The following is a 14,687-nucleotide window of genomic DNA, read 5'->3' on the forward strand; positions in this document are numbered from 1 at the left end:
GACATTTGCAAGCCTTAAAAAAAAAAAAAAAAGGTTAAAATGCACAGCCGTAAACTGAAAGTCATTGCGGATCATAACGCTAACACATCCACATTATAAAGCTGATAGAAAATACCACGATGAGAAAAGCCGTCATCTAAAATCGAAAACACGTTTTTGAAGCCAGAACGCCGTGTTCAGTGACATTTTTGGTTCTAAACACCTGCAAATTGTTTCCCTTTCAACCAGTCGGGGCTTCAGTCCCTACCTGCTGTCTTGCGCTCAGACCTTTTTGTCTTCCTTAATGACATTACGACCAAATCCCCTCGTCATCCATTCCCTTTGTGGCTGCCTCCTCTGATGCATTCCTCTTCTAATCCTGCAGTCCAAAAACCCCTGATGGACTTTCTGACTTGTGCTGACTCGTTAATTTGCGTCTTAAGTGGGAATTACTCTTCAGTCCCTCAGTGTCACGGCTGAACGTGACTTTTGGAGGGTTCTTTTTTTGTGCGTCAGACATTCAAGATGTGAACAGTAACAACAGAGACAAAAGGGAGCCTGTCGACCTAGCTGACATTTCCGACGTCTGAGCGAACGCCGTCCAATCGATTTCACGCTCTCAGGCGTATACAAATTAGTTGCGGTTATCACGGGCAGACATCAACCATTCCGCCGAATGAGCGGGAAGGAGGTGTGGAGGGGAGTTCAAGAGTCAACTTTGCATAACCATCAGATATGTCTGCCTCTGGGAACAGCAAGCACTCAAGGGCTCTGCTATTTAAATGTTTTTCTGGGCTGGCATTCTATTCAAATATACTCACAAAACCCTCTGAGATCCAGATTTTTTGGGGAGCTGATGCAACCAGGGAACAGCTTCCTTAGTGAAGATATATATATATATATATATATATATATATATATATATATATATATATATATATATATATATATATATATTTGTTTTTACAATGACAATATGCAGGTGGCTATCAAAATATGCCTGCAACTGGAAAAAATAAATTAAGTTTTAATTGCTCTAGTGTTATTTGGTGTACAATGTTGACATATTAAGTACACTTACAAGTGGTTAGGAGATTTTTTTTTCCGTTTAGACACTTTGGCTAAGTGGTTGAAAAAGCTAGCAGCAAGCCTCAGTTGGTATGCCGACATATCACAAGATAGCAACCGTGAGAACAGACAGTGATAAGGATTTTACAGCTTGTACAGTCTGGGGATATTTCAAATAACAGAAAATGATGAACTAGCATATCACAAGATAGCCACCTGAGTAGACAGGGCCTGAAGACAGATCCAAAGGATTTGATTTTGTATCCAGGGCTCCATTTCAAATTACAATTGAGTAAAACGATAACATGTAAAAAATTGCTATTCAAAGGAAAATAAATAAACAAATACAAAATGAAACTTATGAGCATTTACCATACTAGAAATATGTGGAGCTCCATCCACCACTTTCTTCCACACATGAATGGAAATCCCCTGGTCCAAAGGAAACCAGTTCTTCCTCTGGGTGTTGTTTTAGACCTTGTAGCACTCTCTCTCTACAACTGTTCCTGTTCCTGCCTCTTCCATTTCGGGTCTACCTCAACTCCCTCCCCTCTTTATACATTTTCAAAAAGCCTCTCAACACGAGTGGCCATGTTCAGCTCGGGCGCTGATCCCCCGTGTCTGAAGATGAAGAGATACTACTGGTATCCCATGGAGATAAGACGGCAGTCTATGCAAGACACTCAGTAGGTGATGGACAAGACACACACACACACACACACACACACACACACACACACACACACGCTTTTCCATATTTGAAAACTCGACTGCAAGCGTCTTGGAAATTCAGTCCCCCAAACAAGTTTCACTTAGTAACATAAAATCTTGAATGTCTAACATGTATAGCCCCCCCAAAAAAGTTTCAAAACACTATAACTCTTGCGAATTTAATACACGCAAAATATCACCTGTTCTTTGAATTAAGGCATTTTGCACCTTTATACACGTCTGGTCTCAGATGTAACAAAAACGTGAAACCCACTGGCTTCAGTATGAACTCCCTCTCTTACCGCCTTGCATCAAGGAAATACATGCAAACTATTTGCTGACGGGGTAACAGTGCTCCGCTCTGTCTAGACTTGCCTTTTAATATTGCTTTCGTCCAGAATAACATGCAACACTTTTATAGTGCAAAGCGGTGGACGGTGGAATACAAAGAGGAGCACACCCATCCATTCACTCAGACTGGGCGAAGCTCATATTTCACACAGTTTTGTTTATGTCAAAAGGTATACTCAGGTGAAACGGGAATGTTTCCAGAGAACATCTTATAATAGGGATGAATACGGGTGGCAAAACGATTTAAAAAATGTTCCCAGAAATTATCAACGTAACAAGCAGCAAAACAACAAACTGTACGATCAAACTTGTTTGTGCAGTTTCCTTACATATTATCAGGGGAATCTTCTATTTTGTTTTCTTTTTTTTTCCCCGACACCCCTCCCACCCCTATTTGTTTTCAATTCTTAAATATGATATGTAAGATCTCACAACGGTTCATATTTGTACATTTCTGACATAGAATTTGCACAGAATCTTTTAAACAACTGCAAAAACATCTTGTTTTTAAACAGATGGTATGCTGACATTACCTGAGTAAAAAAGAAGCGTAAATAATAATGTTAATAATAGCTGGGATTTATTAGGTGTCGACCCTTCCAAAGGACCCAAGGACAATCAAAAATAACTCATGCAGGTAATTTATGTATTGAGCGTTTTAAGCACACCATATTAGCGGAGGAGTAGCTAGCATTGGCCACCAGTTGAAAGCTAGGAGGCTTGACAGTGAACAGCAGTGTTTCCAACAGAGATCCAAGAGGCAAGTAAGGCAGCTTGTGGGGTGGACATCGGAGAAAGCGAGGTGGTAAATCTCTAAAGATGATGCAGAGAACGATTTGGATCACTGATAGCCTGGTTGAAAATTGAAACGGATCAACTGGTCATGGCTAGTTTTTCAACCTAAGGTAATGTAGTCATTCAAGATTTACATTTGTTTTTTGTTTTTTTCTTAATGAGAAGATATCATTGAGAAGATTGGAAAGTGGTAAATGGTCATTTTTAAGGGCCGTGGTACTCCAGTATGCCTCATGCGGTCGCTAAAGTGAAATATGGATGTTGAAGGTGTTAAAATCATCATAAACTTAACTGCAGGCTATTGATGAACTTGATTTTGGAAACATAAATATTTCTAAATGTAAAACGAACGGATGATGCTTATGTTGTTCGCCGGGACATAATTTTCCTGTATGTTCCGTCAAGATAAACTACGGTAACTTACGACTCCGCAGAAATGAAGAAACTGTACATTCTCAGATAATACACGTTGGTCATTTCCAGGTGTTACGCAATTTCTATATAACAGAATCACATTTCAAACAATTCCAACTCATTTGATGCCAACTTTGCTCTCTTCAGATGAACATTCCCCGTCTTCACGGGGCCTTTTGACGCACGTGAATATTTTTGGCCCAAGGTGGAGTCCAGATGTCAAGGCCGTATGCGGAGGCTTGACAATTGAAGATGCAGAGCCACAAAATCATTGTGGTTTCTGTTTGAATGCCAATGTACGTGAGAGTCATTAACAGTTGCGTCAAAATTTATGGGTGCAGTTTTATAGTTTTCTCGGGCTTCCTTGGCTGAGGCTCCTATCATTGGTGGCAGTCAATTTAGAAACGCTTTAACCTGCCTTCCTCAAGACATGGAGGGGCTCTACATCTGGAGATGGTCAAGCGAATGTTCTATGGACTCATGCTGGCGAGATATTGACTCCAAAAGAGGGAACAGCAAACAAACGAGGATAGTTTATTGACAAGTTAGTGGTGCGAAACCACATTTAACAAACACATTTTCAGAAAATAAGTACCAAACAAAAGAGTTAGTTGCTCGTGTAATTTCACCATTGACGAGTGGGCAAACACTCTCGAGACCTTTCTCTTTCTATACAAGCAATCACAATGTCATTTTTTCAGAGGTGCCGAGAAGCACGCTTTGTTTATCACGATAGACAGCGAAGAATCTCGTGTCTTTATGGACCACTCCACCCCCCTCGCATTCTTCTTTGTGTGGACTTTAAGACCCTGTTAATGCTCATCATCGTCAAGGTCAGAGAGACACTGCTGCATGAGTCCAACTCCCTGGGGATGAAGTATAACTCCTTCAGGAAACAATCATTTTTGTGTCCTCCTTATTGGCGTCACAGGAATGATTGTCATTGCGCTTCCTAGCAAAGCGTCTGTTTCCAATCATTTCAGCTCCGCCGCCAAAATCAGTAGCAGAAGCCATCTTAATGACTTGGAACACCGCAAACAAGCGGTACAAAGTTGACGGCGTGTGCGCCTTGACCCCTTCGGGTTAACAGGGGGGAGGTGTAGGTGGAGTTCCAGGGGCGCAGCACCCCGACTGCGGATGGCAAGCGGCGCGGGCAGTGGCGCCGATGCCCCGTCTAATCCGGCGTGCCTGTGGGGTTAAGCCCCTCCTGACAGAAGGCCTGATGATTGGCCTGCATCTGATCGCCACTGATAACGAGCCAGGCCAGACAGGGTTTTTTTTTTTTTTTTTCTAAACACGACACAATACTAGTGTCTTAATCAGGGAAGCTAATCGGGTCTGAGCTCCTTGGAGCGTGCACTTTTCGTTGTGGTATAACACGGCCTTGTTAGCCTGATCTTCGCCACCCTACACAAATTGGGATTATCTTTTTTGTGTATCACGCAGGCTAACAAAACATAGATCTGGAAAAGTTGTGATTTTCTTTTAAAGTATCATAGAAACGCAACTTTTTGGCGATATTAACAATTTTCAAATGTTAATTTCTCAACCTAAACTCACCCAAATTGTAATGTTCCATTTTTGATCCATTTCTAAGAATTCCTTTCTCCCCTTTCTTGTTACTACCAAAAAAACAAGTGTTTTTATAGGACATTAAATCACCAATTTCATCATCGAAATGCATATATTTAATTGTGGAACATTTAGAATGTGTGGAACATTAAAATACCATGAGACTGGTCCTTTTCAAAAGCCAACCACTGTGATCCCTTGTGATCATTTATCAGTAGCTATCGAACAGTACATAAAAAGCGTAACAACTTGGAAGCAGTCCCTATCTGGGACAGGAAGCAAATTCATTCCCTGGCATCTCACACTTGACAAAGCCAAACCATGTGGTGCATTTACCTGCTATGTCCACTGTGAGAAAAAAAATAAAAGGGAAAAAAAATATCTCACAATACATCAGAACTAGACAGAGAACTGCAAAACTGACAGCAAATTCACTTGTAAGATTTCATTGTAGACACAAAAACTGGTCCTACCTAAGTGGTGTTGGTACCTAATGCATCAATATTTAATCACAAGAGACTACAAAAGGAAATATGACCACAGGGTAAAACAGTGGACGTTTAAAGCTACAGGAGCATGCATAGCTCCCACATGGAACACATTAGCAAAAGAACAGGCAGTGTACATATTAGCATCACTCTCGAGCCACACACATAATCCGTAAACAAATACAGTGCAGCTCTACCTCTGGTTAATGGACAACATGGCAACATGGTTTTGGTCATATGTTGAACAGTGGCATTCAAATTAAAACAACTCATTCCCAGGCTTGTCGGATTGAAACAAATGTCTTGATTTTATGGAATAATAATTAACAATTGATCCAAATCTAAACACGACTTTGTTTACTTTACACAAAAGTAACCACTAGCAACTTTAACCACGTTTTAATATGTACTTAGCAGGGATGGGATGGAATCTTGTACGAAGAGATCTTGCGAGATTAAAATGCAACCAGAGTTCCCGACCCAGCACGGCACAAGATTTTTAAAATAATGTATGGGCACAAACGCACACCTTAGAATGCTTTTATTTTGAAGTTCTACCAGGAAAACTATGCCGCAACACCAGTGACTTAACTTCCTATTGCCCAACTATTGCTTCCTACAAACAAATAACACAGTTGTTCCGAAAATCACGTTAAAAAGTTGTGAAATTACGTTCATTCGACAATTCAGGGCACTAAAAAACATCATTTTATTCTACGATGTCTGATGCCAGTATTTAGTGCAGCCTTTGGCATAAATTAGCCGCTAGCTAGCAGGGCTCAAGGGACCCTGGGTTGAATTGCTTGTCAGACACAGTAGAATAGATGTAAATTAAAACCGCACACTTTGATACAGACAATCTGACGTGGTTGCCATTGATACTGGTGACCTGTTGAACATATAAAATGGCTCTCAGTTGAAAGCACCATTTTCACTGCTAATTGATTAAAATTTGCTTAAAAGTAAATAATGCGCCAACCACTACAGCTAACACGAGCGGGCGTTTTGTTAAACTAGCTCGGTTGAAGCTAAAAAATGAACTCAACGTGCTAACAATAAATATCTACAAATTATCTATAAAATATCTATAAAATCTATATATCTATAAAAATTTCAGAAGGATACCTAAATCTGTATCCTTTTAACATTAACAAAAGAAAAAAGCAATACAAATCATCTTTCAACAACTGTTAATTAATTTTTACAGCGTTTATATGGGTTACAGCTTAGTCTAAAACAGAAAAAAAATGCATCAAAGTGCCTGAAATCAAAATAAAAAGAAAAGATGATAAAAATTCTTATTTTATTGCAATTACACTTCACATGACAAAAACAAAGCCTTTTCCCATGAGGTCACCCTGGCATCACCTTACGACCCCCAAAACAGGTATAATTTTTTTTTTAGTTTGGGGTTCCGCCACTCTGAAACAGTCACTCAGAGAAATTAGAACGATTTTTTATATTACAGCTCATTCAGTAAACAACCTCAAAAGCAAGTACACTGGAATCACCCTAGTCCAAGGACGCCCAGTACGAGGAGCACAGACTGTTGTTTTCGCCTTGATATCCTTCTTAGAAGGCCGCACTTGAACGCAGCGCAATGCTAGCTCACACAGCTCTTACCTGCCGGGCTGCACAGGTAAACAATTACTTTCATGACTCGTCCACAGCCGGCCTAAAATGGCCGCTCAACTGTGTCGAACAAAACTATTCACCTCGGAATTCACGGCTCATCAAACACAGACACACACACAGAGGCGGAAGGAAGGAATTGTGTGTTCATGTGTGTGTGTGTGTGTGTGTGTCAGGCGGTTCTGTTGCTGTTAGCTTGTGGTGGTCTTGCCAGTGGGATGTTATCTCATCTCCACTGATCCATGTCTTTCATGGCCTGGAAATGAAACCATTGGCTTTTGTAAGGAAGACAAATACATAAACGATGACTTAAATAAAGCACTCTCAAGGTGAGAATTTGGGAAGTTATGTGTGCGATTTGCGATTGTATCGTGGCCTTTTCTCTCCGCCTTTTGTAACTCAAACCTCCTGAGACATTTTCTTTTTTTTTTCTTACCCGCGAGGCACGTACCATCGCTAAAGGTGTTGTTCTTCCTGTATGGTCGGTACGCTTATGGCACTGGCGTGGGAAAAACTTCCATTCGGTCCTGCTTGATGAATCATGTAGAATGACAGGTTAATGTTTTCCAATTCCTTTTGAAGCTCTTCGTTATTTAGATCAGCTGACTAATAACAAAAGTAATAATAAAGTGGAAAAATACACTCTATTCTAAGTAAAATCGTCTTTATAAAAAACCAAAATTATTAAGTATACGTCATTAAAATTGCTGTCTATTTTATTCAAAAACTTTTATATCATCTACTGTTTTCTGTGTTTTATTTTAAATTTGATTCCAGGATGACCTCGATAAAGATATGTGGATCCCAATGGAATTTTTCTGGTTGAATAAAGGTGGAATGAAACAAAATGAATATATATTAAATACAACCAATTGCATAAAAAAAAAAATCCCCCAACTTCTATGCTAGTATATAATAATAATATAAAAATAAAATTGTATCATGGACCACACAGTAAGAGGTGGCTCAGTGCGTGCCACCAGAATAAGAACCTATAATCAAACCTAAGATGAAAAAAATGCAAAAACACTAACAGTTAAAAAATAATAACACTCATAATGTAATGATAATATTGATACTACTAAAATAGTATCATACAGAATAAAAAGATACATTAAATAAAAAGTAATGTATTGCAAATAGATGTACTGAATGACACAACAAATGATCAAATAAAAACATAACAGTATAACAAATTAACATATTTTGAAGATTTTAAAATGAATGATCACACACTGACATGTCTCATACATGCAGCTGCAGCACTTTATTTGGTAATATTCTAATTTTCTGCTTAACTTATTCAAAGGAAAACAAAATATGCAATATGCAAAATATTCATAATGTAAACAAATGACTTAAGCCCTGCATTTTGGCATAGCATACATAAATAAATTAAAATTACATACAAAACAATATTTTAAAATACTAATAATAAATACTTCTAGTACTAATTACACTAAGACTTCAAAACTATTAATACCAATTATTAAGATTTTAATAACAATAAGTTGAAAAATATCACACAGCCAAAACGATAAATCAAAGCTTAAACGGAAACAAAGCATTTCTGCCACTAGGAGTTCCCTTCTATTATACATAATGTTATTATTACGAACACAACAAGAAAACATTGCCACCCAACTGAAACATTTGAGTTTGGCAACGGCAAAACCGCACACCAAACATTATGTTTAAGTGAAAATGACAGCATTATTCCTAAACTGCCAAACTCGGTGGAAAACCACACGTTTCTTACAATCCAACCTCGATGCAAAACAGTAAATGATTTGCGTAAAACCTGCATAATAAACAATACGCGGCGTACGATCGCGACACCCAAAAGTGACAATTTCCTCAGTGCAACCCCCCCAAAACAACTTTTTTTGTTGTTGTTTTGCATTGAAGACAACAAGCACCTGCCCAGCTTGCAAGTTGCCAAACGAGTCTGCGCACGTCCTTTGAGTACAACTTGGACTCAACAGGAGGGAAAACATTTGCGACCTACCTCAGTGGTCAACAATTAACTGCAGGGATTGTAGAAAAAGTTGTTTTGTCATGTAAAAGAATGAAAAAATCCATGTGCGCGCTCGGCAGGGCGACCATCGCTCGTTCTTGTCTGCACCTCGCTCCTTTTCTCTCTCTCTCTCTCTCGCTCCTGCAGGCTCCTACAAGTCAAACAGCGAGCCCCCTCCAGTGGTGACATCACACTGCGTCGCCATGGCAACCGACATGACTCCACCCCAGCGAGCCCAGCCGGGCTGCAGCTGACTGAACCTACCTGTCTGACAAGCTCGCAACAACAGTGCGTTCTGCTGCACTCAGCAATAAAGTGTACACTTTTTTAAATGTAAAAATTAAAGCAGGGTTCAAATAATCATTATAATAATAATAATATTAATAATAAGACACCTATTTTCAAAATAAAAAGTCCTAGAGAAAATCTACAGTATTCGGGCTATGAAGTGACACAATATGTGAATCACTATAAGATGTTCAGTTTCGTATTTTGTCACAACAAAAGTATTCAATTAATAAATGTTATCAATTTTTTTGTTTTCATCAACTTTTTTTTCCCTCGCCAGAGCAAGTGACGTCACAGATCTGGTATGTTTTGCTCGTGATTTAAGTAGCAAAATGCCTGACCAAGAGTAGAGTACGAAATTGTTGGCAATAAGAGGGCAAAATCGTGTCACTGGAAACAACAGCAACAGCATTGTGGATAAAATTGTGGTGTGTTTTCATTGCCAAATAATTTTATGTTCAGAGGAGATCACGACTAATTCGACAACGCGCATGCGAAGTCACCATTCGGCCACAACAAGCATGTCTTAAGTAGGGTCCAGCAAGGCAGACCATTCATTTTCAAACAATTTCATAAAGAAGTATGATAGCAAGTCAGCAAAAGCCCAGGAAAAGAATGTCATAAATAGAAATTATGTATTCTATTAGAACGTTTTCTATTTATTCAGTAGCTGCCCAATATATCGTAGTATGTATGGCAATACACCATTGCTTTATTGGAGCGTAATACAATACGGTTTCAAGCCACAATACTCAAAACTAATTAAGATCACATCAAGGCTTTTAACTGAGCCATAATTAACTCAGTCAGCGCCTGTCACAAATATAGCTGATAAATATAATTTTTTAACAGACTCCAATCGAATATGTTAAGGTAGAAAGGATGAATAGATCTGCTACAGTTAAATGTGGCACTAATACCACCAGCAGTAATCAGGCTCCCTCTTGTGGTAAGTGAAAGAATCACTGAATTAACCATCAAGGGCAATAAACCCCGAGAGCATCGTCCCTTATGGCCTGATGCCAAAGCCGCCATTTCAGTGATTGGTTTGGCAATATGCAGTTATTTTGGGGTTCCGTTTTATCCAGTGCTAACAATGTGACAAGGCCTGCAATATACTCGAAATCAAACTGACATCTTACCTGTTCCCGCAGCCTTTCCTGGTGGCCCATGATGGCCGATGCGTGATGGGGGTACTTGTGCTTGAGGTGTTCCAGGAAGGCCTCCCTCTTCTTGTCCATGTCGGGCGGCTGCATGGCCAGGATCTCTCGGCTCCCCCGGGCCCCACCTAACGTATGTCTCCGCGGGACGGCGCGGCCGCTGCCTTTGGCGTCTGCCCTGGAAGCCGGCGTCCCATTTGGCGAAACCTGCCTGCGTGCGGCGTGCTCGGCGTCCTCGGGGGAGGTGACCCTCAGGTTGCTCTTGTTCTGTTCTGAATTGGGGATCACAGAAACACATGAGGTCAAGACACATGTGAGGTGCTGATGTTTTGTCATCAACAGAGATTGTATGCAAGTATGTTGGTCCTCGCACAGGTCATGAAGAGGGTATGTTATTGTGAGCTTTCAACGGACTCAGTGACCCACAAGTTTATCAAGCAAGAACATCGACAAAGAATGTCAAAAAAAATCCTCATTATTGATGCCCCTCCTAAAAAGATTTGATGTTGTCAAAATTAAAGGAGACGACAAAGCAAACATTGTCTTGCAAGAATGTGTGTGTGTGTGTGTGTGTATATATATATATATATATATTTTAACTCCAAATTGGGAAGTGTCTAGCTGCTCAGGACAATGTGAGTATTATTCATGCATATACTTTGTATACACATAAGTAAGTTGTACTTTATTTTCTTTTTAAAGTTGTATGACAGTTGTGAATGTTGAAATGTTTCTAGAATTCTTTGGACATTAGGAACAACTGTCAAACAGCGTTACCGAGGGAACTGATTGTAGTTTTCTTTTGGTGGGAGGGGTTCTATTTATGACAATTGTCAACACAGAGAGCCACTTGAGTTTTCCACTTTTATAGCGCTAGTTGTCTCGCAGTCGCCTGAGCGTTTGCTCGTATACACGGTGTCTCCGGTTGACAGCACAAGAAACACATCATCATCACGGCCCATTTCTCCAAAAATACCAGTTGTCAATTGATCCTTGTAAACACAGCACAAAAAAATGTCAAATGATAGAAAAAGGAAAATAAGCACATAATGACAGGATGGAGTTAATGTGCCCATTGGTAAAGGTTCAGTTCTTCTGTGGTTGAAGGAGCGCAGTTCAAGTAGTCTATTCATCTTGGGTAAAGATGGTTTTTAGATTCTTCCTAACGAAGAACAAGAAAGCAAATTGGAGGAATCCTAATGCAAATTTGATGAGCCTCCTTTTCACGGGTTTGAGTTTTCAACCGTGGATCTTTTGAGGAAACCCAGCTTTGATGGGTAAACGCATGCAAAAACCGGCGACGGTGCATAACGACGCGGCGTCTGTCACCGGCACCGTGGTCCCAAACGCCCCGTAAACCACCACCCCCACCCGGCTCTAAATCAGGGCCCCAGCATGTCTCATGTACTTCCAGACCTATTTTTAACTCCCAAACAGTTCCCCCTCACCGCTCACTAAATTACACTCAGCAGACAAAACAAACTCGGAATGAACTGCGCTTACCGGTGGAGTGCTATGTGAGGATAAAAACTCATTACCTTCCGCACAGGAACAATCTTCCTCTGCCATTTCTTCCTCCATTGCACCTTCAGAATTCACGGAAAAAACAAGCCAAACAAACAAAGCCTATGGCGAGGGGACGAATCTCCGGTTGACCCGCTGACTGACTGCTTGCTTGCTCGCTTAGAGATTCCAGGAGCAGCTCACGTGGAAAAAAAAGAGAGAGGGGGGCTTGAGATAGGCCCTGCCCCGCCGCCCCAGGATAGACTGCTGGGGGATTTAGAAAGTCAACTGCATTCCAGGACAAAGTGCGACCAGCCTCTTTTCGCCTTCGGGTTGGGAGATCGACTGCAAGCATGGTGTGTGTGACACCACAAGCGGAGTCAGCACTGTTGTGGTGAACGCCAGCAAAAAAAAAAAAAAAATCTAACAGGTGTCATATTGCTTCCTTGGACTTTGGTTCTAGAATATCCAAGTCTTTGGTCAAGGGTAAACGCTATGATCTGAACCGTGGCATGCAAGATGTTGGAGCATTTGTCAGCAGAGTTCGATTCATGCGCAGCTGGAATGCACAGACCAAAGACTATAACAAATTACTTAATTGCAAGTTAGGCTGGTTATAATACTGTATATCAGATGAACCCTGATGTGCACCTAACAAGCTAGAAAACATTTGACTGTCGGTCTAATGACAACAATCTCTGGTATGGACTACATTGGAAACGTTCTATCGACAGGTATTCAGGTCAAAAGGACGAGGGAAGGAATCAGAACATCGCAAATTCAAAGCACTTTAGGTTTAACTGTCTAAGTAATAATATATGATCCTTGGTCCCAAACTAAGGAGACCACTATGGCTCTAGGTCCGTTAAAAAAAAGACAAACGAAATCTGAACAATAAAGTTTAGTTTGACACAGGGATTCTCCAAATAATGTCCAACCTATTTTCAATGTTACTTTCTTCCAATATCCCAGTTTAAAATGCTCTGAGTTGACAGTTTTAACGCATTTTCAGAACAACACCGTATGAACGTGACTTCAGAACAACACCGAGTTCTTCACATCGAAGCCTGCTCGCTATGGGAGCCAAAGATGATCAAGTTTGTTGAGAGTTGTCGCAACTATGCTTACGGGAGGAACTTCAAAATAAAAACTGCCCAAGGTATAATACGTTACCTATAAGTACGTCTTATTTTGAAGCATTGGCTAGCTTCTTGACAACATTTGGATTTTACAAGGAAGGGTGGCTGCTGGAAAAGAAGATCTCAGGGCAAGAAAGTTTGAGCATCCATGCTGTATAGGTCACAGGTATACACAGGTATAACTTGGGATCATAGTTTGTGACATGTTCACCATTTAAACTATTACTACTGATAGATCGCACCCAATGTAAACACACACCTGTTGCCAACCCGGTGGACCCTAACCCTTGATTTTGAAGGTGGCAGACTGAACCCTTTGGGCCAAGCATGTGATCCAAAAGACACAATATATCGTGTAGCGCTTTATTCTGGACCCAAAAAGGACATTGTCGCGCCACATCCAAACACATCCACGCATTTGGCAGGCAGTGAAGTTGTAATAAAACCTAAATCAAATCAACACGGAAGCACAGACAGCACTTGTTCCCAATTAGGGACCACGTAGGAGAACCCAGATGCTGTTGTTTTCGTCATGTCTGGTCCTGGATGCAATAATAAGAGCACATCTTTCTCCTTAAGGCGGCCGCCAACGCTTATGAGCTCATTGGCCTGTTGCAGCCGGAATCGATCCCAAGCCGCAAGGAGAAGGCGCGACATTGGCGCACCTTCACGGTGGTCCGCGGAAGGGAACGCGATCAATGGGGGAGTTTGTGGGCCATGTAATTGGGAGCGGTGGGCCGAGCGCACGGGCGACTCGGCACTTGACGGCCGATGTCGAAACGCGAGAGGCCGAGTCCGCTTGGGCATCACTTTCACCCTCGCCGGGGATCTTTCCTTAAGTGTTTTTGCTGGCCATGTGTCGACGTCTTACAATTTATTTGAATGTCGGCAGGAGCCTCTGGAGAGCAGGCTTCAACCTGTTGCTCTCGGGAGCCAGGAGCAGATGCTGCATAGGTAGCATAAAAGCAATGCCCTTCAATTTTGTCCAATGGAAAACAGAAAAGAAGTTGACGAAGGCTGACACAAAACTAGATTTTAACAAATTTAAATTGAGCTCCAAACTGTTACAGTTAACACATATTGCCCAATCCAGTTCAGTAAAACAATTAACATGCATGCATGGATCGTTTTCATATACCGGTAACAGGATTTTTAGTTTTGATTAGTTTTCATAAGTATTTGTAAATGCATTGTTGTAGTTCTGTTGATCTCTTTTTCTTTTAATTTGGAGAATTGTTGAATGCAAGATCTAAGTATTATTTTCAGTGAATAAATTACAATTCCCAAAAGGTCATTCGACCACCCCACAGCACCCTTGATTTTAATTTTTTCAAGCTGAGGTAGTTCAGTTTACTATGTAGGTTATATTTTCATGGATGCAAGCACCGTTTTTATTGATAAATGACATTAATTTATTTGAAATTATTTTAACTATTTTTATCTCAATTTGACAATCGCTACTCTAAAAAGTGCTACCAAAAAGTACAGCCCGCAGTCCACATTCTTTCCCTCAGCATTTTAAATGGAAATTACAAAACAAACACAAAAAACGACCCCGCCTCCTTTTCTT

The 14,687-nt window shown here is 40.6% G+C and overlaps 1 protein-coding gene across 4 annotated transcripts in view; it reads right to left on the minus strand.

Annotated features, from left to right (window-relative positions):
* Positions 1-14,687, minus strand: part of LOC148407841 (sickle tail protein homolog) — a 71,369-nt gene that overhangs the window by 31,699 nt on the left and 24,983 nt on the right. The window contains exons 1-2 of one of the 4 annotated variants that reach the window (XM_088402388.1): positions 12,014-12,123; positions 10,458-10,747 (exon numbers count right to left, since the gene is read on the minus strand). In XM_088402388.1, the coding sequence (XP_088258514.1) occupies positions 10,458-10,747; positions 12,014-12,056 (333 nt within the window). In that variant the 5' untranslated portion in view covers positions 12,057-12,123. Of the gene's footprint in view, positions 1-1,419; positions 1,709-10,457; positions 10,748-12,013; positions 12,124-14,687 lie in introns of those variants that run through there. The other 3 variants (XM_088402387.1, XM_088402389.1, XM_088402390.1) reach the window with 3 other exon arrangements.

Source organism: Hippichthys cyanospilos, chromosome 19, assembly GCF_059441005.1.
Source record: "Hippichthys cyanospilos isolate Australia breed blue-spotted pipefish chromosome 19, RoL_Hcya_1.0, whole genome shotgun sequence".
NCBI lineage: Eukaryota > Metazoa > Chordata > Actinopteri > Syngnathiformes > Syngnathidae > Hippichthys > Hippichthys cyanospilos.